The sequence below is a fragment of the Puntigrus tetrazona genome, chromosome 16, assembly GCF_018831695.1.
Source record: "Puntigrus tetrazona isolate hp1 chromosome 16, ASM1883169v1, whole genome shotgun sequence".
NCBI lineage: Eukaryota > Metazoa > Chordata > Actinopteri > Cypriniformes > Cyprinidae > Puntigrus > Puntigrus tetrazona.
In genome coordinates this window covers 17,595,162-17,621,712 of record NC_056714.1, presented here as the reverse complement: position 1 = coordinate 17,621,712, position 26,551 = coordinate 17,595,162, and the positions used below count along the sequence as shown (strand labels likewise).

At 38.1% G+C, this 26,551-nt stretch overlaps 1 protein-coding gene across 10 annotated transcripts in view; it reads left to right on the top strand.

Moving 5' to 3' along the window:
* The window catches only part of mef2d (myocyte enhancer factor 2d), a 53,926-nt gene that overhangs the window by 22,937 nt on the left and 4,438 nt on the right, over positions 1-26,551 (top strand). For 3 of the 10 annotated variants that reach the window (XM_043260278.1, XM_043260279.1, XM_043260280.1), the window contains exons 3-12: positions 1,083-1,286; positions 8,265-8,402; positions 11,678-11,885; positions 13,604-13,660; positions 17,679-17,854; positions 19,235-19,264; positions 21,160-21,274; positions 21,424-21,643; positions 23,390-23,458; positions 25,401-25,451. In XM_043260278.1, coding sequence (XP_043116213.1) covers positions 1,083-1,286; positions 8,265-8,402; positions 11,678-11,885; positions 13,604-13,660; positions 17,679-17,854; positions 19,235-19,264; positions 21,160-21,274; positions 21,424-21,643; positions 23,390-23,458; positions 25,401-25,451 — 1,268 coding nt within the window. Of the gene's footprint in view, positions 1-1,082; positions 1,287-8,034; positions 8,170-8,264; positions 8,403-11,677; positions 11,886-13,603; positions 13,661-17,678; positions 17,855-19,234; positions 19,265-21,159; positions 21,275-21,423; positions 21,644-23,389; positions 23,459-25,400; positions 25,452-26,551 lie in introns of all 10 variants that reach the window. The other 7 variants (XM_043260281.1, XM_043260282.1, XM_043260284.1 and 4 more) reach the window with 7 other exon arrangements.

The window sequence follows — 26,551 nt, the reverse complement described above, 5'->3', positions numbered from 1 at the left end:
TCGAGCTCTTAAGGTTAAGGAGTCTTGGGTTTGAGCAGAAAAACTTTGTCTAGAGGTGGCACTTTTGCTAGAAGAGAGCAAGAAAGCAGTAGAAAGCTGTTTGGTCAGCTCTGAGAAAGTAAAAACCGGCTCTTCGGTGGCTAATCCTGAGTCAACCTCTGTGCACTGCAAAAATTCCTATTGGACTGATTCACGAAACACTTTAAAAATCCTGTCTTTATTTTTTCAGCTTTATTTCATTCCAGATCTTTCCAGACTTGGTTTTCCAGACCTGTCTACTGTTAAGTTACAAAAAATATATTTTGAAGAATTGGTTAATTTTGCTCTTGCTATCACAATGAACAGTGACAGGAGCTTTCATGCTTTGAAAACAACACAAAAGCACCATAGAAATAGAAATATCAGTAGTAAGTGCAAATTTTGACCAACGTTGTATAGCAACTACAAAATTTACCTAAGAACAAAATTGCATGAGATCTAGCACTCTCATTCTCATCTCTTCACTCATCCCTGTTTAACCTAGACATTTTCTTTTTTATGTTTAATGATATTAAATATTAAATGCCATTTTTACTGGCATGTTTAACAGCCATATTTGCATTTATGACCTCCCAGACAGTAATTTTTTTTTTTGGAATATTAAATAAGTCTGAATTGTGGATATGGTTTATCTGACTCATTTTGAAAATCCAAAAATTGATTTGTTGATGGATCACACATCAGTTCTTCTCTCACCTAGAGTACATCAAGATTTTCAGTGAATAATTTCCTAAATTTCAGTATATCCCTTTGAATATCTTATTTAGTTATTTAGAAGACCATGTTCATGATACAGTAATGATGCTTTTACATGCTTTTTGAAACTTGAATCTCCAATTTAAAATGAAATAGGTTCTTCAGTATATATTTTTTTGAGTTTCACAGATGAAAAAAGCCATACTGGTTTGAAACAACATAAATTGGTTGTTTTAGGTGGACTATAAGTGTACTACCTTTTTTTTTAAACTTTCCGTTCTCATCCTTCATCTCAATCATCCTTTTTTTCACCCTGTCTAACCCAGTCTTTCTCTCTGTATCCACAGGTGACCTTCACCAAACGGAAGTTTGGTCTGATGAAGAAAGCTTATGAGCTCAGTGTGTTGTGTGACTGCGAGATTGCCCTCATTATTTTCAATCACTCAAACAAGCTCTTCCAGTATGCCAGCACCGACATGGACAAAGTGCTCCTCAAATACACCGAGTACAATGAGCCGCACGAAAGCAGGACCAACGCAGACATCATCGAGGTAACACAGAAATACAAGCCCACCATGAATCCCCTCAATTTCAGGTGGCAGGAAGTTTTTTTAGTTTGTTTGTTGGTCTCATTTGTCCTTTATTTGTTTGCTCATTCTCTTCATTTTCTTTCTTTCCTGTCTTTGGTGGACCATGTTAATTTGGTTGCAATAGTTCAGTCAATAGCCCTATTTTGGACTTTTTTTCCCCTGAGAAGGCCAGGTGAATTTCTGTGTTTTTCACAGAAACCTTGTTAAAATCACAGAACAAATTACCTGCTGTTTTCCGGCTAACACACAAGTCCTCTGAGAAAGATCCCATCCAAATAGGAATGTCTGTAATTGCAATGACTTTTTTTTTCACGACGTTTCTCCTCGTTTATTTTGACCTTTATCGAATACTGTAACCAAAGCTAAATTTGTCACTTCATTAAATAGTGAACTTTCATTATATACCATGATAAAACCAATCTAATTTGACTTAATCAACATAAAACTATAATGTTCTTAGTAGTATTATCTTGTTACCGTGACCAAAATACCTTGGTTATAACCTGGTGACAACATAAATCAACAACATTGCAATTTCTTCAAGAAATGGCAAGGCTTTTGCATAGCTAAACACTCACCCATAGGGAGGCCGGCCGCATGTGTGAGAGAGTGTGTGTGCACGTCAAGAGAGGGTGGTTCAGAGGCTGGTGGATCTCTATACGCTCTGGCTAACTGCCTGGACGATGGTGGGACAGGAGAGGTAGGGACAGCTGCACCCTCTACCACCTCCTGCCTTTGGCCAGAGAGAAAAAAGTGGCTTACACACAAACACACACACGGTACCCATCCGGTGTCTGTCCCGTCCAAAACAAGATGGCGACTGCATGTGTGTGGCATGTTGTTCTAAGGCTCGTAACATTAACATGGAGAGAACAGCAGCAGTGGAAGAGTGTCTCAGACAGTATAACGCCGCATGAATTAAAAAAATTGTTCACTCAAAAATGAAAGTTCTATAGGTTTCATATCTTTATTTATCCAAAGCAGCTGTTTCCCATAAGGTGTACTGCAGTTCAGTGAAATTTATGAACTGGATGAAGCAATTTTGGATCTCAATTTATGAATTGGATTTTTGATTTGCCAGCTTATCGGAAAGAAAGATTATGAATGAATAACCACTTAAGTTGAGGTATTTTACTCACACAAAACTATCATATAACCTCAGCAGAAGAGTTAAAGAGTGTTGCAGATAGTATAGTTTGAATGCTGCCTGAATAAAAAAATTCATATTATTTCATAATGAATAATTCAGTGCAACTTGTGAACAAGAGCAAGTGTTTCGTTGAAATAAATGAATTCAAAATTCTTCACATGAAAATTAAATTTTTTTGGAATCACTGATATTTAGGTCTTTTACTGACAAAAAAAATAACATATTAGAGTTAAGAAGTGTCTCAAATAGTATAGCTGAAATGCTGCCCAAATTAAAGAGAGTTCACCCAAAAGTAAAAAAATTCTGTCATTGTTCTCTCACTCTCATAGTATTCTAAACTCATGTTTTGTTGTTGATGTTGATGACTTGATGCACTTTAATTCAGATGTTTTCCATAATGAATCATTCAGTGCAACTTGATCATGCATTGAATTGAAACGAACCAGTACAAAATAATGACTTGTTTCCAAGTTTGATGGAACAGGTACTCACTTCAATTATTTGGTTGCTTTGGTTCTTGGGCTTACTAGAAGGAAAGGTCATCAGTGAACAGCAGTTTTTTTATATTTAAGTGTTTTATCTGATCTGAAATGTAGTGCACAAGTCACGTGAACAAATTTAGCCCTTTTTTGTCCAATTTTTTTTTATTGCTATAAACTTGTTTACTGTAAACTATGAACAAATACTATAGGAATACTATAGGAATTACATAATAGTAGGTAAATATTGAATTGTAATTTTCGGTTGAACTGTTCCTTTAAGACACCAAATGTGTGTGTGTGTGTGTGTACAAAAAAAGCAGTGTTTATTTCAACGTAAGGTGGTCATTCCATGCAGTTTCAAAGGCAGTCATCAGAGAGAGAATACTTATGTAGAGTGTGTGATGTTGAGAAACTGATGACTCTTTTGCAGAAGCCCCCAATGGTACAGGTGCATGTTTCCTGTTGGTTGCAGCTGCAGAAATCTCTTAAGAGAGTGAGTTAGTGAGTGAGTGAATGTGTGTGTGTGTGTGTATGTATGCGTGCATGCACTGTGGTGAGGGCGTTAGGCCGCTGTGGGCCACATCAGCTCAAGCCTGACTGGGCTGCTTTGTGTGCGTAAAGGCTGAAGGCTGTCTCATGTAATATTGAGAGGCAGAGTGACAGTAGAGGCAGACCTGGTGCAGAGTTCCCAGTGTTTGGCCTGATGTTTTTGGGGGCTGTACCGTTCAGAAGGCCCTTTCTGTGGCTCATGTTTATGTCTTCTCTGTTTTACCTGTTATTTAACTTTCATAGACCAAACAGAAACAGACAGACAGGCAAAACGAGACGATTTAAATGAAGTAAGGGAGATTCACTGTTTATAAATGATGAAGTGGCTTACAATCACCCAGAGAAAAACCCTCATTCACCCTACATCTCACTGTACACACGCACACATATTCAGGCAGGCATGCTTTCACACTGACGCATGACTGAACAGACGCATATGTATGCACACTGCCTCTCTTTTTCTCTCTTGCTACATCTCTCTCTTTTTGCTCTCATCTCGCTCGCCTCGTGTTGCACGTGCCTAGTGTGTGTGTGTGTGTGTGTGTGTGTGTGTGTGTGTGTGTGTGTGTGTGTGTGTGTGTGTGTGTGTGTGTGCGTGTGCGTGTGTGATTGTATGGGGGCTGCCTGCTTCTTCTGCCAGAGCTTGTTAATCTGCTTGACTGCAGATCCCAATCAGGAGAGAGACAGAGAGAGGGAGAAAGAGACAGAGAGCGGGAGGTGGAGAATGAAAGAGACAGAGAGATGAAGAGTGGGTGTTTAAGGATGAAGATCCTGTAGATATCAGTTGGGATTGAAGGGAGGTGGTAAGAAGAAAAACACAAGGCTTTGCCCTTTTTCATAAGCAGCTCAGATGAACAGGCCGTGGGGACTTAAAAATATGAAATATATATATATTTTTTAAATTTCCTTTATAAATGGCTGGTGTGATTCATCTATTCTCAGCTTTCTAATGAAAAATATGATAATCTTTGATCAAAATGAAATAACTTTCTTTGCTTATGAAACAATGTTTGTTGTGCTGATATAACAAAGGTCATGTGGGTGGAAAAAATAATAGTATTAATATTTTCATAATCCATTTTTTACTATCCAGTCAAATCCAGCTAGATCAAATCAAGTGCTGATTTGCTGACTTTGTTTATACTTAAAGGGACGGTTTACTCAAAAATTAAAAATCTGTCATCATTTATTCTCCCTTTTGTTGTTTTGAACTTATATGAAATTTTTCGAAGAACAAAAATACATTTTGCTTTTCACTGTCAGTCAATGATCATGTGCATCAACCTCAAATAAAGCACTACTAAAGTAGTCCATACAACCAACTTGTAAGTTTTATGAATGCAGAATAAAGGATAACATGCAGAAAGAGGCAAGGATTTTTAACAAATACTGAATTTATTTCAGTGTCACATGATTGCATATTACTGAGTTTTCTTAAGCCCTCTTTGCAACTTGACAGACAAGGTCCAGACTGTCTTTTCAGAAAGAGCTGTGTGTCCCTGAAAAAATGAAAGCATACAGATCTGAAATGACATGACATGATAGAAAACAATGACAGTTTTCATTTTTTGGTGAACTTTTTGCTGTTGCAAAATTTGTTTCATGTGGTTAAACAAGTAAATTATATTTCTGCTATGTTTAGGAGTGCAGGGCTGGCAAGAGATAAAACAGAATTCATATTAAATTACATATTATAATGCTAATCAGTACTAATCGGCTGAATCACTAGTATTCACATATATCTGTATTTCCTAAGAAAGTTTTATAGTGCCTGTGGATCTCTAATGAATGTTGTTATGAATGTTGATATTGAGTTAAAAGTTTTTAATATTGATTATTAATACCATTGAAGTTATATAATACATATATATATATATATATACATAATGTTATTATTATTACAATAAATATTACCAAATGAATTAACAAATTTAATGTAGCATTTCTATATTTGTCAGTAAATTAAATTAAAAAGTTTGAATTAATTAAAAGTTTTAAAATTAAGTAATTATTCAAACAAACAAACAGTGATGAAACAAAGAAAGCACAGTAAGTGGTTTTCTCTTTATTATCAGCGTTATAGTTTAATTCTTAGAAATGACATGACAGAAAGTGGATGAAACCTGCTGTGTTTACATTGATGCCATGCCAAGCTGGCATTTTGACCAGGAAGTGCACATTTATGAGCATTCAGGGGTAACCACCTGTCACCAGACAGTGTTTAAGTATGAAATTGAGTGGCCTATAGTACCAATACTACAGAAGGAACTGAATTTAATTTGAGTATCGACTTGACATCAAAGTCGACACCAGCACTTTTGACGTGCCTGATAGCACCAGTTCTTTTTAAGTGTGACCGTTGGCGTTAGATGGTCGAGATGAAACGACTGTGAACTCTTAACCTCTGTCTGCAAGAGCTGAGAAATCTGTGTGTGCTGGACATCGGCTAAGCCCTCTTCGATATCGAGATGATGTACTTCAGCTTATTCTCTCAGATCCGCCTCCACAGTGGGCTGAGCCGTGGGCTATCAGCCCAGATCAGCTGCTAAAATGACTCCATTAGCCTCATGTATGAGTTATAGTCAGACTCGCCTGATAATGGCAGACACGCTGCCTTTAAAGGAGGAATTGAGATGGAGGGATGAAGAGGAGGAGGAGTGGAGGGTTCAGAGGGGCCGCTAATCTGTCAGATGGGTGTATCTGGACGCTATCGTCTGTGTAAGCCGGCAGGCTGCAGCGAAGCCGAGGCTTTAAGCGCGTTCTCAAGGGATGGCCGGGGGGGTTGCAGCCTTCTCCGCTTTACACACTGCAAATGGAAGGTGACATTACAGTCTGCCTGCATTGGACATCAGCACACACTCGAGAGAGACTTATTTGTACGTTTTAAGGCCATAAACCACCATGGACACATTGTTTTTAGATCAGTGTGTCTTTTTCAATTGCAGATTCTTCAACTTTTATTCGGTCCCTCTCAAATGTTTGCTTCCATCCCACATAGGAAGTGGGAGTTTGAAAAGATGATATGGGATGGAGAGAGGAGGGGAATAGAGGACAGAAATGAGTCAGCTCGCTAAGTCGTGGAAGAATGAGAGCATTACTGGATTAGAAAAGAGACACAAAGGTAAAAAAACATCCAGAAAAATCAGAAGAAAGAAAGTGAAGGTCGAGGGGTAACAGATGAAATAGTGTAAAGACAGGAAGGGGAAGCTAGAGAGAGGGGCCGTACGGGGGGAGGGAAGGAAGGCGGTTGCAGGAGGAGGGGCGCTACTGAACGAGGTTAGCCAGTCAGAGGCAGCGGAGCTCTGCAGGGGAATCTTCCCTTGGCAACACAAACAAGCACCCGCCCCATAAAGGAGAGACAGCAGGCAGAGAAATACAGGGACAGGTGAACAGATGGAGCCGACTCAGAGACAAGCTGATCAGCTGACCCACTCCTCACTGTGTGTGTGTGTGTGTGCGAGCGAGAAAGAGAGAGAGAGAGAGTGTGTTATGTATGAACAATCGAGCTAGATCAAATGCTTGCTTTGTATTTTTTTTTTCTATCATTCATCAAATCGTTCTCTAAATCTATAAATTATTAGCATTGCTTGCTAAGGCTGATTGTTAATGCTCATACAACAACCCCTATTTTTAAGTATTTTAATTCAGTGCTTTATTTGTGGCCTCAAAAAAGCCTCTAATCGTGTACCCTTTTGTGGAAGGGTGGCTTCTCCACTTGCATTTTAGTTAGTTGATAATATTGTAATATAATATACGGTAATACAGTTGAAAAGTTTGGAATTAGTAAGATTCAGGAAGGTTTTTATTAAATGGATTAATACTTTGATACTGTAAAGATTGCATTAAACTGATCAAACGTGACATTAAAGACATTTATGATGTTATAAAAGAGTTCTATTTCAAATAAATGCTGTTTATCGTAATAATTTGTATTCTATTTTGTCATAAGAGACGTCTTTAAAAACATTAAATCTTACTGATCCCAAACATTAGGATCAAAATAAAAAAAGTATTTTTAAAGTGCTAAATGTCCAATTAGCATTGCTGATCTGGATTACATTGTTCTATGCTGTATTTTCTTTGCACACTTTTCGTGTCACTATGACCTCTGTGAGAAGGAAGAAGGCAGAGCTGAAAACGGTTTTCCATTCAGCCTCGATACCCCCATCAAAGCTACTTAGAGAAAATCTTGTTTGGAAAATCTTCTCAAAAAAGACTCAAGCTGTTTTCAGGCTGAAACCGATAAACTGAGTTCCTCTATTTTCCAGCCTCGTCTAACTTATTTCCAGCCCACGGTTGTCTATGGGCTGTGCAGTTTCATCGTTTTCCAAGTCATGGTGTAAAATCGAATTTAGCCGCTTCACTCCCTCATGAAACATTTTGCTGATGTACAATGGTTCTGGTTTATGTGTCACACGTTACTCTGTAGGTTTAGCAAATCAGTGCTGCTTTTCTCTAATTGACATCTGTGTTTCTAAATGTGAAATATGCTCTTCTCCTTTTCTTCTCCCATTCCAAATGCTTTAAGACGTTGAGAAAGAAAGGCTTTAACGGTTGCAACAGTCCAGAGCCAGACGGGGACGATTCAATCGACCAAAGTCCGTTACAGGAGGATAAATACCGCAAGAGCGAGGAGCTGGACATCCTCTTCAAACGCTACGGAGTGAGTATTCCTTTTTACCCTGTCGTTCTAACCTCCCTCCTTCTCTTTCTTCCCCTCTGTCTCTCTCTCCTGTCCTTGGTCGGAAATAAACCAAGGCTCTGAACAAGAAAGAGCACCGGGATTCGGAGAGCCCAGACCCCGAGGAGCCGTTTTCCCTCACGCCTCGCACAGAGGAGAAGTACAAAAAGATAGACGAGGAGTTTGATAAAATGATGCAGAGCTATAGGCTTTCAGTGAGTACCCGCGTGAAGAGGCCTGCTTTTGGCCCGCCAACCAACTCACACAGCCTGCTGCCGGCCCGGCAATCAACTCACAGAGCACCTAGCAGCCATCTCTCACCCCATTCCCCTCCCACCACCCCTCAATCCCCTCTGAATGCGTGTGCTTGGGCAAGGACCTCTCCTTATCGGGGGGCGAGAGGGCGAGTGTGGGCCGCATCCCTTTGATCCTCACAATCCACTTTTTCAAACGCGCCTGTGATTTATAGCTGTCTTGATTCTGCGTGCTGTTGTTTCTTGTGTTCTGTGATGACTGATGCTTGTTTCGCGTTTGCCAGGAATAGACTTCTGACTCATCTGGGTCCCGATTCAGGCGTCGGTGAAGATAATTTTCATTAAGGCACTGTCAAGAATGCTTTATGCATGAGCCCTGCATGAGGAATCTCCTCTCAGGAGGTACAGAAACAAGAAAGTGCTGCTCGCTATCTCAACGTATCGTGGGCCCGAGTATGATATGATTTACACGGTGAACGTGATTCAACAGGATGTGGGCAGCAAAGACTGATTAGTGTAGTAAGTTGCGTTCTCTTTCCTCTGTAATGCTAATGGGACTGGAAATTAGACGTTGCTCGGTAGCTGCATCCAAAAAGCATTTCGTCACCTGATGAAGGGCCAGGTTTCTTCTCCTTCGTCCCCCCTCCTGCTCTCCGCCCAGTGCTGCGTTCACGGGCCGGAGCACAAAGAGAGTCATCCAGCACCTCTCTCTTTCTCTGCCACATAATCCCAGCATGAGTGCCCGAGGAAGCAAAGCTAAAACCTTAATCCCTCTCACTGGGGACACCCAGCAGCATGTGTACTACGTGCTCTACTTAACAAGCCGGAAAATGATCAGTTTGTAATGAGTTTTTAGATATTCACCACTAACTGTCTGACTTGGCTGTGGTGATAATTTCAGTGGATAAAGCTGTGAGCAAAGATCTTTTTTTTCCCGTCTTTTTTTAGAAAATCAAAAGTTGCAAAACATACTAATTTAAAGTAGCTTTTTATTTTGAAATAGTTTTTAATTTTAACTAAACTAAACTATTTTAGCAAAAAAAAAAAAACACAGTGATTTATTATTTTTATAATTGTTTTTGATCAGTTGATATTGGATATACACTACCATTCGAAAGATTGAAGATAATTGAAAAATAAATTCATATTTTTATTTAGCAAGGATGCATTAAAACATAATCGGGATCGATGAAAATATTATGCTGCACTGTTTGCTGAAAATTCAGCTTCGTCGTCACATGGATAAATTAGATTTTATTCAAATAGAAAGCAGTTAAAATAATACTATTTTACAATACTGTTTTTCTGTATTTTTCATCAAATAAATCTAAGCTTGCTAAGCATTCTTTCAAAAACATTTCAAAAACTCAAACTAATTGTAGTTTATATATCGGTTGATATTAGATATTTAATCGACTAATTTCTGTCTATTTTATGTCTAGATTGCATTTCCAATATCTAACACTCACTAAAAATACTTTTGCCTTTTTAAATTTTTAAACATTTTTTAATTTTTTCGCTTACAATGTAAGCAAGAATTTGCTCAGAATTTGCTCATCACTCTGCTTGGCTAATTAAATATTATAATATTATATAAAATTTGTGATTGCATTGTGTTGAATTACATTTAAATCTATTGAATTAGCAACGTGAACTCCAGTTCAAAGGCACTTCATGTGATTATGATTTGCCAACTTGTTTCCCAAACCAGTCAGTCTTTCTCACTTCACTGGTCACGCTCTTCCTCAACGTCACAGTCTCTCTTTCAGTACCAAGTGTCATTCTTATCACAGTTGTCTATCGCTTGTCTGTGTGTCTAGACTGATATAATCTTGAGTCTGTTGTATTTATCTTCAGTTGTTGAAGGCACATCAGAAGTGTAAGATTGCGCTTTCTGGCTGAGACATTGGAGGCTAGAAACCATTTTTTTTCCGTCTTGGTGTATGTATTCAGCTGAGGTGTGTTTGGTGCTCCATATTTGAAACCAGCTGCTCATCTCACACTAATGACCCCTCCCTCTCCTCCACCCTTCCCCCTCTTCACCCTGCCTGGCCTGCGTGCAGAGCTGGAACTTAGGTACTGTTTCGTCTAAAGGCCCATATGCTACATGGGTTACTCCCTCCAGAACCATAGCTTGAATATGATTAACCTGGATATTCTTTTAAAAGAGATTTGGCTTCGGTATATTCTCGTTAGAAGGCATTTCTTTGAAAACAACAATTTGTTACAGAGAGCGCAAGCCCAAAATCTGATCAAAGGTCAATCAAAGGTCAAAACCCCACTCTTACAATCTTAAAACTGAAGGTTCCTTATTGAAATCTATTAAGTTCCTTGTAGAACTTTTCACATCCATAGATCCTGTTCATAGCACAAAATTATCTTTTTAGTAAAAAATAGCTATTTAAAAAATTTTTTCACAGAAAAAAAAAACATTATTCACCAAATGTTTCTTTGGGAAACACAAAACCCCTCTTCTATAGCATCGCTATGTAATCCAGCCTTTAGAACGTATATATTGTCTGTAATCTGCATACATCAAACTACTTTTTTCTGCTGAAGCTCAGACAGAGAGGCTAGAGGAGAACGGGAGAAGGACAGAGGAAGAGCCAGACTAACTCTATCAAACTGGGTCCCACTCAGAACACAGGAGGCCTAGTGCGGCCCACATTCTAAATTTAGAGGCCCTGGTTTTGCTGAAGGATCATGGGAAAATGGGTCTCCATCAGAGCATCTGGACAGTTTGAGTCCACACTGATTGCTGAAGCTGGCTAATTGTGCTTCGCAAAGCCTGAGAACGAGGATTGGCTGACTCAGGAGTTGTCACGGCCACATGCCCCTTGTTTGAAACACCTGAGCCTACTGTGCACCGTGGGTTATTCCCTAGAGCCGTATTACCGGTTTAAGGACAACTGTTGCAGACTAAAATTCAGTATAATCCTGGTCTCCAAAACAAGTGTTAAAATAAAACCTTAAACACCGGATGATTCAGATGCAAATGAAGTGAAGACTTCCTGTTCCTTTCATTTCCAGGCTGGATAATTTCCACTAAAACGTCAACAGTTTTACAAAAGTCTTACAAAATTAACTCTGCACCTCGTAGCTTCACATGCTCTGCTTTGAGGATGTTTGCACAAGTCACTGCATGCTATTAAAAACCGGTGTGTGACCATGTCTGGATGTACGTGCAGGCGGTTTTAGCCTGCTAACCATTTTCCTTTCTATCCTGTGCTTCTCAGTCCACAGTGCCACCGCCCACTTTCTCCATGCCAGTCACAGTGCCGGTGTCCAGTCAGAGCCCTCTGCCATTCAGCAATCCCAGCAGCCTCGTCACCACTTCCTTCGTCACCTCCACTCTCACAGACCCGCGCCTGCTGTCACCACAGCAACCGCAGCTGCAGAGGAACACGGTGTCTCCAGGCCTGCCACAGAGACCTGCCAGCGCAGGTAAAATCCTGAGCAGATCAATGGTGCTGAGTACCAGTAAGCAAAGCAGGAAGGGCGAAATAGTAACTCATGTTGTGTACATGAGCTTATAATGTTGCCCTGGGGGTGTCGGATTACCAGCAGCTGTTTCAGAGACATACCACTGATTTATGCATAAAAATGACTGTCAAACCTTCATCTTCTCTGCCATGGAGTGGCTGCATAGTGTAATGATCTTTTTTTTAATATGATTGCTTCTAACTGATATTACAAATTTGATATCAGCTAATATTGGATTTATAATTGCTACTAATTTACTTTATTTTTACATCTACTAAGGACCATATAATTAAAACTAATAACTGATGTAATTCTGAAAGCACATAATATTTAATCATACTCTACATTACAAATTTGTGATGCCTAAATCCACTTAAAAACTGACTTTTTTATTAGATAATTAGATTTCAGTTAGATTTGAATCCTACTTGTTAACATTAGTAATTAGTTAATAAACATCTTTAATCTAAAAATTATATATATATGTAAAATATTAACAGGATTTTAGTAAAGGTCTTTTATCAGTTATCGGCCATAACATAAAAATGATTATCACCTTTGTTTGGCAAAATTTTTATTTTATTCATTGCTCCAGCATGTAGTGTTTTTCAGCTCATTCTATTAAGTTTTCAAATCAGTAATTCAATATCAGCTGAGTTGTAGCATCCTTTTTACACCTGGTATCAACATCAGAATTGTAAACAAGGTTCAATGGATCTCTTTGTGATTTGATCTCTCAAAGCTCCTTTGGAGGTGGTCAGGGACACATATCGCATTTGTAGTGTAAACGCTAATGTGTCCTGATGCATCCTTGAAAACCTTGAGGACTACGGACTCGTGTAGCATGAAATCTCTGCTAGAAAAAGCTTTGAACAAAAGCAAGTGCTTGATCGAATCACTTTAGAATGGAACAGAAGCTTTATTGGCACAAGGTAGGGATGTAGGCACGGCTGTGTATATGTGATTTTGTAATAGTATGTGCAGTATATATATTTTAGATTTTTTTTTTTACTAAATCTATTCGATCAAAAATACAGTGAATGCATTTTTAGAAGGTATTACTCAAATCTTTATCATTCAGAAATCATTTTAATATGCTGATTAAGTGCTCAGGAAATATTTACTATTAAACGTTTAACATTTTTTGTGGAAACATGATACATAATTTTTTTCTTTTAGGATTGTTTAATGAATAGAAAGTTCAAAAGAACAACATTTACATGAAATAAAAGTCTTTACTGTTGCTAATTTAAAATAAATAATTTATTAAAAAACATTTTACTAACCAAAAACATTTTTGAACGGTAGCATATAATATATATAATACAATATACTGTACAAAAACAATATACACTATGCATCTAAAATATAAAATATGAGACGTAAAAATGCGCAGTATGGCACATTCATAAATCTTCATTGTCATGAAAGAAGACACCTTCCCTTTAAAATTCTGGACCCCTCTCCTAAAAGACACATGTTCGGACAGGTGTAAACAGTAGTCTGTTCTAGCTGACCTTTTGTGATCAAATTCAGCTGAGATCAACGTTATTTCCTTATATTTGTTCCAAAAACATTAGTTTGCTTCCAGATTTGTTTGACTTTAGATCTAGATTTGGAGTCTGTAGTCTAGACTTAAAATTTTAGCCTTCCTTTAAGCTATTCTGTTCTTTTTCCAGGTGCTCTTTTGGGAGGTGACCTCAACAATTCAAACGGAGCGTGCCCAAGCCCTGTGGGTAAGTCTTTCCTCCTACCAGCCAGACGGGCCCGATAATACCTCTTCATTTTCACCTGAATAATGCATCAGTCTGAGTCAAACTGCTTAAAATCGAAGGGCATGCTCAAGACCTGCAGAGTGGAGAGAGAGTTTTCAAACTCATCCGATAAGATCGGATCTGATCTGACTGTGATTACCAGAGTGACAGCAGCTCTATGAAGGTTGTCCCGACTCAAAAATCTGAAAGTGAGCGATCAGGCTATCGCACATCCAGCGTATGCTCACACACCTGTTTCCCCGTGACAGCTGAAGCTCACACTGTGTTCTTCGAGCATGCCTGTAAACACCCTCATGGGACCATGAGGCACGAGTGACATAAATAGTATGGGTCAACACCACTCGTCATTTTTCCTACAGCGTCCTTTCATTTTCTTACTTTATTATTAGTTTTTTTTTTCTGTTTTCCTTTCTGTTTCTGTGCCCTTGCATAATTGTCTTCCCATCCGCCTCCCCTCTCAGCTGTTCTTCATATCTCACTCACTGACATTCTGAATACCCAGCTTAAACCAGCACGCTCCGTCCCTCCCCTCCCCCTCTGCCACACTCTCTTCTCTCCTCCCAGCCAATCTTGACAGTCCCTGACAGCTGTAGGTTCTCCTGCCTCTGAACTTCAAAGAGCACATGAGTCTCTTGGACATTTTAAGTGAGCATTTATAATGTGAACATTTAATCAGTGAAGAAGCTGAAGGCCCTTGTGGAGTCACTGGAAAACACCTCCCATTTCTTGGGATTGTGTGTTTATTATTTAGCACGTTCCACGAATATGCCTTATTTAGATGTCCATTGCCATTTGTCTTTTTTTTTTGGAAAGTTAGAAACTAATTTCTGTTTTGTCATGTGAAATATTAAATGTAAACCTAAATTTATCCAAGAATTAAATTATACTTTTTTTTGTCAGTAATTTTTGGCAAAAAATAGTCTGCTTCTTTATGTGTAACAACGATGGGCAATGATTAATCGCAATCCAAAAGAAAAGTTTTTGTGTACATAATTTTTTGTGTACATTTATTATTTATACATAAAGACGCACATATACAGTATATATTTAGAAAATATTGTATATATTTATATTTACATCATTTATATTTTATAAAACAGAATATTTTATAAAAACATAACAGTTTTACATTTTATACATACATAATTAATATGTATATACATAATAAATATACACAGTACAAACAAATGTATTATGTACACAAATTTTATTTTGGAAGATTAGCATTATTATTGCCTAGCATACATACATTTATATATGTATATGTGTGTGTGTATGCTGGCCAGCAATTAATTGCTTCCAAAATGTTATTTATGTTTTTATATATTTGGTATATATATGTAAAATGCTAAAGTATATACAATAATTTGACTAAGTAAATTCAGGAATGCTATTTGTATATGTAGAGTGAATAATTTTTTCCTTTTCTTTTTCTGCAACTTTTAAGAAGCTCTTAACAAACTGACTTTCTCTGTCCATTACCACTCCTTGTGTCTTATTCTCTCTCTCTCTCTCTCTCTCTCTCTCTCTCTCTCTCTCTCTCTCCGTTGCCCCTCCCTTCCCTCCATTCTCAGCTGTTGCTCTGGGAATGTCAGCATTGACGTCATGCAACATTCCTACCATTCCCACGAGAGAGAGGGACAGAGAGCAAGAGAGACTAAAAGAAAAAAGCAGTCAGACCTTTTGAAGCAGAGATTAGTAGAGGCCAGGGCTTACAACCAACACTCAAAATTATTTACTCACACAAACAGCACACTCACACACACACAATATTTACCAGCATACTTTCTGACCCAAGTTCATAGTGTGTTTATACACATGTTTCTGTCCCAGCCCCCCACTAAAAACCAGACTGAACTTAAAGCTGTGTTTCCTGGGGCAGAGAACAGCTGAGCACGTCTCTTCTCTGCTGCCAAGGAATTGCAGCTCCCTTTGCAATCTCTTTCCATTCAGAGCTGCTGACGCGGTTGTTGCTCACACACACACACACACACACACTCACACACACGTCTAGCGGAGCAACACACAGTTGTTGTTGCCCTGTAACCAGAGCTCAGATAGGATAAAATATCAAACTGCAAAAGTCTCTCCAGTCTCTCAAGCTCTTAAATGATTCATAAACTGAACACCTCCACTTTTTAAATTTAGTGTATTAATTTAGTTAAGTTTTTAAAGCGTCAGCTTATAGCACATTTTAGAAGCAGTGGGGGAGACTGGGCTCGGTTGGCACAGCTTTCAAAACTGTATTCAGTATCTTTGGTGTTATAAATATTAAGACCAAGCAAGGTAATAATGGAAGTGTACAATTTTGAGCAAAAAAAAGCTGATTGTCTAAAGTGCCCCTATTAGGCCATTTCCAGTATTGCCTTTCATCCAGTGTGTAATGTAGCTGTATGTAAATTTAAACGATCTGCGAACTTATAAATCCAAAAAAACTAAGTTTTTAAATAAAGTTATTGTCTTTCAAATTAAAGAATCGACCCTATACAGCCTAAGCAAGTCTAATCCTTTTTCTGTGACGGCTACACGTAACGGTGTAACACATAATTTCTGACTATGTTGTATGTTGGCCGGCCACAAACAACTTGACTGATGTACACGGTAGACCAATTACATCAGACTAGACCATCTGACCAATCAGAGCACAGGAGGCTCATGGAAAGGAGGGGTTTAGAGAGAATGAACGGCTTTAAAAAAATTTGAGAATCAGTGGAAAATGAGGGGATATTAAACACATATTTTGAGAAAACAAAACAAGCATGCATGTGAACCTACTGTAGGTGACTCCCAAAACAATATTAGGAGCCTAAAAAATGGCATAATAGGGCACTTAAAACAAAAATGTTTGTTGTTGTTGATAAATTGTCTTGTGACTTACCTTTTTTATGTTTTATGCACGCATATATGTGGTAACTTTATAAATGTAATGTGTATATAATAATAATAATAATAATAATAAAACATAACATCTTTTCATAAATTGAGACAAAAATCCAAAAGACGATTCTTATAGTCCTATATCAAAATTGGTTCCCACTTTGATTAGCTAACATAGATTGTAATATATATATATTTTTTAATGTAAATAGTTTATGTTGTACAATGTTGCTGTATGTTGTGATAGCACCCTATTATGACCCAGAAATATACCCAGTGCCATCCAACTCTTGTAGCCAACCCTCCCCTACAGCCGCATGTTAAAATAGCATTGCTAAAAATATTTGTAGTATAAATATTTAGGATATTTCTGTTCAGCTGAGACGTCACTGTGTTACCTAGGACTAGCAAGTGACGTTTATGTTGTGCTGAGAGAATAGTGTTATTCAGTTTCAGAATGTGGGAAAACATTGGGAAAGTCCCTAGTCTCTCTCTCTCTCAGCCATTCTCTGAAACACAGATCATAACATACTCTGCCTTCCTCTGGAAACACTGCCCTTGAGTTTGACTACTTATCAGATCAGTTCAAACATTACATTTGCTGCAACGTCATAAACAAAATAGAGCAAAAACATTTCAATAACCAAGCTGGAAAGAAAGTCGAAGAACAGGATGAACTTGTTCCAGTTAGATACCCCGATCCCTTCCTTGTGTGCATATGCTTTTGGTGTATACGTTTCCTCCCTGAAAGGAATGTGGTTCTCCAGCCTAAAAACAAGTAACTATTAATCCTCCAATTACAACATAATAGAGTTGTAATCCCAGAAAACAGAGGATTTGGTTTGCAGCAATAACTGTTAGAAAACACATCTGCCATGGTGAGGGAGACCCTAATAGGATTATTTTCCCTAGTGGGTAATTATTGTGTTTTTCCCATCAGTACAAATTACAGAAAATACGATTAAGTTCGTATATCTGAATTTTGTGTTAAAAAAATGCAAAGGTGTTTCCTGGGGTCGATGAGAAAGAAACTAAGATTTCAAAAAAATATACCAGCTTTCTATTGACCTTTTCCTGTCTTTTCCTGGTTCTCTTTCAATAGCCAATGGTTACGTCAGTGCCAGGGCCTCCCCAGGACTACTCTCAGTCTCCAACGGCAGCATGGTAAAAGTAGTGACGGCTAAACCTCCCTCTCCATCCAGCCCTCAGATGGTGAACAGTCGTAAACCGGACCTTCGGGTCATCACTTCACAGAGCAGCAAGGGTCTCATGCAACTGGTGAGCACTTCCACATTACTCTACAGGAGCCTCAGTGGGCCAAACATTATGAACTCTCAAAGCTGTTCCATGTTATGACTTATGAAGGCTAATGTTAGAGATGGGAGTAGGTCTAGGCACTCAATGTGATGCTACAAAGGAATTTCTCACGAGGACCATGAGAGGGGGAAGTAAAGCTGTCAGATACACTGAGCTGATTTGTCTGTCTGTCTGCTCTCAGAGTGTGTGTGTGTGTGTGTGTGTGTGTGTGTGTGTGTGTGTGTGTGTGTGTGAGTGAGACCAATTACACCTGGTGTTAAGATCCATCTGGATTGATCCGATCACAAGTTGCCAGTACTATATTTTTTCACCACAATATATTACTTCATTGTAGATCAGATGTTTTAAACTTTGGTGGTATCAAGCAGCTTTAAAAGGAAAGAAAAATAAATTATTACTATATTTTCATTAAAATATTATTTTAAAATCAACAAGAAGAAATGCATTAAACATCACATTACATCGGTTTCTGCGTAATTCTCCCTAGTTAAAGTAACAGTTCCCTCAAAAATGAAATTCTGTCATCATTTACACACTCAAGTAGTTCAGAATCTGTATGAATTTCTTCTGCCGAACACAAAGGAAGATGTTTTGAAAAAAGTTAGTAACCAGGCTGATTGTAAACATGTTGAATATTTATGATTCGTGATCGGGGTGCCTCTGACATTCTTCTGAGCAGATTCAGTGACTCTTAACACGCATCACACCACAGAAACAAAACCTGATAAGATAATCTTTACAACCACCAAGATTATAAGAACATTACCTAAGATTGTCGGAATGGGAGAAGTCAGCCCAAAATCAGCATAAATATCTTGTGGTGTGTACCCAGCCTAAGTCATTAAAAAATAAAATGAAAAATAAAAATGACAGTTTTAAACAATAGAAAACACTTTTATGTAAAGAGGAATGTAAAACAGAGAGAAATATATACATATACATACACATGCCATACATACACGTGTGTATATGCAGTAATCAAATCTTGAAGTGGATCAAAAAACGTTTATCAAAGCATTTTGGTTTAAGGATTTATGACAACTTTGAAAAATTTTTATCCACTTCAAAAGTTGACTAGTATGTGTATGGAAATTATATATTGGGTGATTATTTTTCTATTATCATTTAATTTTTTCAAAATTTTAAGTATAGAATTTAAAGCGAGTAGTATACACAGTTATAAAGTCTGAGACTATTTCCTTGAAATCCAAACAGAAGTGGTCACTGGAGACACGTTACTGGCAGCTGTGTTCTTATCAGCTGGAAAAGAAACCAGGTGTAAAACAGAGCTTGTGTGTTGGAGTTGTAATCTCTGTTTTCTATTTGTTTCTGGCCTCGCAGACAGATGAAGAGCTGGAGTTGGTGAGTGAGGTGAATACAGCTCAATTCTTTTGACTGTCGTGCTGTGCGGTTTCACAACGTTTGATGAATGTTGAATGGATGTTGTGTATTGAACGGTTTTTCATCTTCACCTTATTATTTTTTTTTTTTAACCAACAGTTTGGTTGGTTAAAAAATGAATTATATTTATTTATTTGTGCTGAAGAATACGGTGTTTTCATATATGATCTAATTGGTGGTCAGTGAATTGGACATAAATGCGTGCTGTTTATTCAGTTGCAGGCTGACTGCCTGATTATTGTGTACGGCTTTAAATGAATGCACACACTCAAGGCGAAATACACATATGCATGGGTTGATCTCACATGAGTCAGACACACTAGATCAAATGTGGAGCGCAGCAGAGCAGAAACCCTCACTCCAGAGATCAATTTGTCTGTCTGTCTCTCTCCCACCTTCTTTCACTTCTTGATGTCTTTTCCTCTAATGATTGTTGTCCAATGACACATTAAGTGTAGTGCATGCACATCTGAGTTTGGGGCTGGAAGGGAGGGTGTTTCAGCCATCTCAGCATCTGGATCTGTGAGTGTGTGCATGAGCAGGGCAGACCAATGTCCAATGACTGCTGAATCATGGGAGTCTGTCGACTGAAAAAGTGCCCTTGTAGGACCAAGAGGACTCTCAAAGCGCCCGAGGGCTTTAAATGCAAATGTATGACACTGGTTTGCCCTGCAGACACACTCTACCCATTTTGTTATTGTGTGTTTGGTAGTGAAGTGTTTAGGGTTTTTTTGCATGATTGAGAGCTGGGCTCAACAATGGGGTTTTTTTGTGTGGTGAAAAAGTCAAATTTTAATTGCCCTGCCAACATTTTCAACCACTTTATTTTATTTAATTTCTTTTTATTATTTATTATGTTTAATTTTATTTTATTTTTAGCAGCATCTTGATCTAAAACGCTTTCAGACTGGCCTTATCATTGAGTTTCAGGATATTTATTTCAATGTTAATCTAAAGGGCAGTTAAAAAAGACGGCCTGTGGAGCTGTGATTGTTCATACGAACTGTGTTAGTTATAATGAGTATTACTATTATTGTGATTGCTTTCAATAATGTTCTAAAATGTTTCATCTTCAGAAGTGTGTGTAATTTGAAGATTGGGTTCATACTAGGGGTGTAACGTACACATATTTAGATCGAAAACTTTCTTCTGGTTTGGTCTTTCGGTTCGCGTGTACCGAATAAAAACAGCATTGTTTTAACCACTGCATTGAAACATTGAAAACATCCAGTTTTATGTATCGTTACTTCTGATAGAAAACATCTTTCAAATTATGTCCTTTTTGTTGGAGGAAATTGAAACAATAAATGCTGTTTTGGTGCTCTTTGATGTGGCGTGACAGATCGCTGTATAAACACCTCAGTTTAAATGGCAGCACAGAGCGCAGTCATCCCTTCTTCTTTACGACATTACTAGTTTTAATGCAAAAGAAACATGAATGAACATTTCATGGCTCATGTAATCGCTCAATCAGTGTTTGTAATCAGTTTGTATAAAATGTCACGTAGCATTTCATTTTCCTCAGGCAAGTTGACTCATCAGTGTCTATAGCTTGTTAGTTCTCTAGAGAAATTGTATTTAAAGTCTAATATACAAAGTCTTTATTTTAAATAACATATAGAATCTAGAGATGAGCATTTCATTATGTAATGTGTATTTAAATAAATCAATTTATGACAGCCACTTTGTGCATAAATATATTTCAGCAACAAATAGAGATAGTATAATTTAATGTTTGTGTGCCATTACACCCCTAGTCGATACGCATACATATACATTCTGAAGTCATTCAGAGGTGTTCATGTCCACTTTTTCTCACTCATCTTATGTTATCTCTCTCTTTTCCTCTCCCTCTGGCTTTCCAGAACGCTCAGCGGTTAGGCGCCTCTCAAGTGACCCAGCCTCTTACCACACCAGTGGTTTCCGTGGCAACGCCGAGCCTCCTGACTCCATTCTCCATGCCAACCGCCTACAACACAGGTGAGAGTGACATCATAGCGAAAAGCCAAGACATCCATCACTCTGCAGGCCTGCGCACATTATCACAACTTTAGGAATCAGGGTCTTTAAATTGAAAACAGTGTTTTTGTAAACTCTGTAATTGAATATGCGTCTTTGTTTTCATGCAGAGTACCAGCTAACAAGTGCAGATCTCACAGCCCTCCAGGCCTTCACGCCGTCGGGTGCACTGTTGCCAAGCAACATGACCACTTGGCAACAGCAGCAGCAGCCATCTGTATCCCAACAACCACAGCAGCAGCCATCCGTATCCCAGCAACAGCCTCAGCAGCAGCAACAACAGCAGCAGCAACCACAGCAGCTAACTCTGGCCTCCCTCAGTAATCTTGTGTACGTCATATGCCTTTTACAGACTCTAGGTCTCTTGCTCGCACCTACTCACACATGCACCTGGCTCTTCACTAACCACATGTCCATAGTGTGAGCCCGCATGCACCACATCTACTTCCTGTCTACAGTGTAGAGATGAGTGTTGCGCTGATATACGCCTCTCTAGTCTGAGTTTACCTTCATACTGTAAAGGTTACAGGCAAACATTTATGATTAGTTTATGCACAATATGGTATGTTTTAATAAATGTATTGCAAAGAGGACATGAAATAATCATTAAAAAACAGTTTAGAAGGTCTATATATATATATATATATATATATATATATATATATATATATATATATATATATATATATATATATATATATATATATAAAATTCAGAAAAGGATGCATTAGACTGATCACAGTAAAGACATTTGTAATTGTACAAAAGATATAAATGCTGTTCTATTTGTCAAAAATCAGTTTCCACAAAAATTTTAAATAGCACTGTTTTTAATTTTAATAATAAGAAATGTTTTTGAGCATGAAATTGGCTAAATGATTTTTGAAGGAAAATTAATTTTTATTAAATAGAAAATAAGTATTTTAAAATTCAGTTATATTTCACAATTTTATTGTTTTTGTAGTATGTCTGAAAAAATGCAGCTTTGGTAAGAATAAGAGACTTAAAAAAAAACATTTTGATTACAGCATTTAATAATTAATTTAATGAATAATGAAATGAAGTTTCATAAATTAGTTTAAAGAATTTACATAAAATTCTGTAATTAATTAATTACTCTCATGTTGTTTCAAATGCGTAAGATCATAGGAACATAAATTCGGATGTTTTGAATCCAGGAGCTTTCTGATTCTCCATAGGCAGCATCTGACACCTTCATCGTTAAAATTGAATAACTAAACAATGTCTTTCCTAGACAAAAATAAATAATGTCTATTACTAGACAAAGATTTTGGATGTTAATCTCTAAATAAGACACTCATACATTGTTACATTTTTTAATCAGCAATTTTTCCACCACACATAACTGTAATACTTTAATCTAGTTGCATTTTGTGTCTCTCTGCTTCATCAGATAAGGAGGGAACATCCCAACTACTCTGTGACTCAAAACTGGGCATCTAGACACCCTAAATGTGATGTTTCATGTTCAGGGTGTGAATTTAATGTATAGCGCAGAACAGCTGAAAGCGTGTGTTACCTATTTCTTTTTTTCATGCATCACATAATAGCCTGGGGCTCAGGTCAAGGGCAGCTGTACGCTACATTATTAGCACGACACATACATCTACTTTGGCGTGATTTAATTCATTTCTATTTTTTTCCAGTTGTATTCAGAGGGTCAGTCTCATATTAGCAATCACACAAACCTGAAGTAAAGACATCGGAGGCTAACAGTCATCAGTAGATCTCACAACCTAAAGCCTGCATATTCACCCTCAGAGATTGACCTAAATAACCGCCTTTCGGTCTCCCACACAGACATTTTCCTCTTTTTCTTCCTGGTTCTCTCCTCCCCATTGCTCCCCATGGAGGGCGAACATGGAGGTGTTCTAGTCTGGCTTTAATGCCTGCTAACAGCGGGGTTAGTGCTGTGCTACGCTCTCATTAGCGTGACTGTTCGCTTCGAGGAAGGGGGCACTTTTGTTAATGCTGAGTACAGATTTGCTGATTTCTGGAGCAGGTCTAACCTGCCGTGTGTGTGTTTTGTGTGCTCTCTCTCTCGTTTGTTTACAGCATGTGGGGCTCAGACAAACAGAACGGAGAGATGGCTCACTGCATCTCTGGTCTGGCTGCTAATCTCAGGTGAATGGGGCCCTATGGGCGCTCTGTGTCAGCCAGTCAAACCGTGGGCTCTTTGTGTCAGCCAGTCATATTCTGTGGGTGCAGTGTGTCAGCCTATTAAAACGCCGCTGTCCTGTCTGTCACCTGCCATGGCCTTGTTGTCATGGTTACCGTCTCGGACCGTGCTGAAGAATGTTAGCGCTCATCATCTCATCATCGTTAAATCCAAACTTAGCACTTTATGTGTCTTTTCATATTTTTCCTCGTTCATTGTTTACTGTGCAGTGTCCTGTGCTCTTTACACAAGCATTCAGCGCTATTCTAATAAACGTAGCACTTAATGTCCTGATAACGGAGCAGGTAGAGAGATTAGTATTCCAAAGTAGGACAGACATCTCCATCATGTCCTCCCAAGTGGGTCAGGACTCTCTGGGGTTCATTCGTCCGTCCGTTTGTAACCTGCCGCATGGCCACACGTTCATCACGCCAGCATATCCTGCTCTGAATCACCTCAAGCACCACGCATTATATAAACCAGGCTGTTCAGCACAGCAGCAGGTCGAGGCTTGAAAAGTTTATGTGCAGCTACTGTATGATCATCATTTGATCGACGGAAATGCACAGTAATGAACATTTTATGGTTCACTGTTGAGTATTATATTTTAGTGTCAATATAGTTAAAGGGATAGTTCACCCCAAAATGAAAATCACGTCATTAATTACTCATCATCATGTCGTTCCAAACCCGTAAGACCTTCATTCCTCTTTGAAACACAAATTAATAATTATACATTTTTTAAGTAATTATTGACTGCATTTTCATTTTTGGGTGAGCCATCCCTTGAAATATTTGACGCAAACATTACAAAAAAAAGTTACAAAAAAAGGAAAACGTATTAATCTCTCATTTGATAGTTTCAAACAGAATTCCAATGAAATTATCCAATAAAATGGTAAAATGTTGTTTCCAGGGAGGATAAATGTGGTATCACAAAAACAAAATTCACATTGTGAATTAATTCCCAAATGAACATGAAAACATCAATATCTTATAGTTAAATAATAATCAATAATACTTGTTGTTTGTGGTCATAGTGCAAACAATGAAAGTTTCGCTGAGAAACTGAAGGACAATGTAAGATTTCCGTAACAAGTTGTTTCTTTATTGTATGTTAGTTAATGTTATCACTGGTTGTAAATAAAAAAAAACAAGTCTTTTTGTAAATGAAGTTCTGTCAGGGACCTCAAGGGGGCATAAAAGTAGTTTTAATATCATGCAATGTAATGTAGCCTCTCTCAGTTCAAAAAAGAAAGTATTATTCCAAATACGCTGTAGGTATTAGGTTTCGCAGGACTGAGACAGTATTTTTGTGTCTTGAGTACAGCCATGAGCAGGTTTCATTGATCAGTAATGCGGTAACCTTACACCACTTTATCAGAACTTCCCACTCTCCTGGCAGCAGCTGCTGGGTTCTCTGCAAATATACAGTGAATTCCAAATGAATTTCTCTCTCGTTATGCCTGAGGAACCTGTCATTACGTCCCACTGTGGCCCTGACTCCCTGTTCCTTCTAATATAAATGCTAATGGAGCCGTGAGAGCTCCCCGCCGCTCTGCCACCCTGTCTTCTGTTCTCACGTCATCAAATCATTTTTCCCTGCACCGCGCTTCTCTTAACGCCATGACCTCGGCGGCCAGGCCTTTTTCTGACCAGACTGGGGTAGTGAAGACTCACTTTTCCTGCTATGCATGAGAGTGGGATATGTATTTCTGTTTTTAGTAGTAAGCGTTCTGTAGGGAACCTTTCTCCTGCTGAGCAGTCCATGTTAACTGTGCATAGACATCTGTCTGTCTCTCAGCTGTTGTAGATAAGTAAATACTGTGATGTTTACGTGTGTGTTTGTCACATGACAATGATTACTGTAGATGCTAGATTGGGTTTCGCCTGTCTCTTTCTCTGCAGTGTGACCTCTCAGGGCAGCTTACTCTTGGGCAGGGAGGAAGGGATCAGCTGGTACTGTATCTGGCTTTTCCTCTCTCCGTCTGTCTCTGTTTGTTGTCTGTCTTGTTGCCGTTTTCTATGCGATAATGGCGCTAACTCCTCCCGCTCTTTCTTTGGTTTCTCTCTCTATCAGTCTCTGGCTGTTTGGCTGTAGGAAGCTGGGCTTTGTCTTTGTCAGTGATTTGCTGAGTTGGCCTTTCTTTCTGTTTTGCATCAGAACATACTGAAACAGCACCTGCACCATCATCAATCAACCTGTACAGACCCACAAGACCAAACTCTCTCCGTGTTTCTCTACCCACTCGCCCTCTCTCTGTCCTATCTCTCTTTCCCTTAGTTGACTTGCATTTTGCTTTTTTTTTTTTTTTTTTTTTGTCCTTTAATTTCTTGTCCTCTGCTTTTTCTATTTTCTTTACTCCTGCATATAATTCTTTCTTGACCTCTCCATTTTTGCTCTATTTCTTTTCTTTTATTTCCCTTTACTTCTCAAAAATCCTTTGCTTTTATTCTTCTCCTGTTTTTTTTCTTTCATTTCTTTTCCATTTTTTTTTATTCCTTTGCACTTTTATTTTCAATCTCTTTTGCTTTTTTAATTTCCACTTCCCCTTTGTATCTTTTTTCAGTATTCCATTTTCCATATTGCTTTCTTTTCCTCTGCCATTTCCTTGAATTGTTTCCTTATTAATTTTAATTACTATTTCATAGGCCTCTCTTTCATTTCCTCTCCATTTCTTTTCCCTTTTCTTCCCTTTTCTTTCTTTGTAAGGGGAAAAAAAATATTTTTACATTTAATTTTTGCTTTTCTTTCTTCTCTATTTTTATCTTCTTTCCTCCTTACATTCTATTCTTTTTTCATATTTCCATATACCTTTATTATTTTCCTTTATTTTTTTCCTTCTTTTTAATTATGTTTCTTTTATTTTTCCATTTCTGCCATTTCATTTTTTCTTTCCTTACATTTTTCTTTTCTGCTTACTTTTTTTCTGTTCCTTTCCTTTTTTCCTTCCATTTCCTCTTCTCTTCTCTTCTCTTCTCTTCTCTTCTCTTCTCTTCTCTTCTCTTCTCTTCTCTTCTCTTCTCTTCTCTTCTCTTCTCTTCTCTTCTCTTCTCTT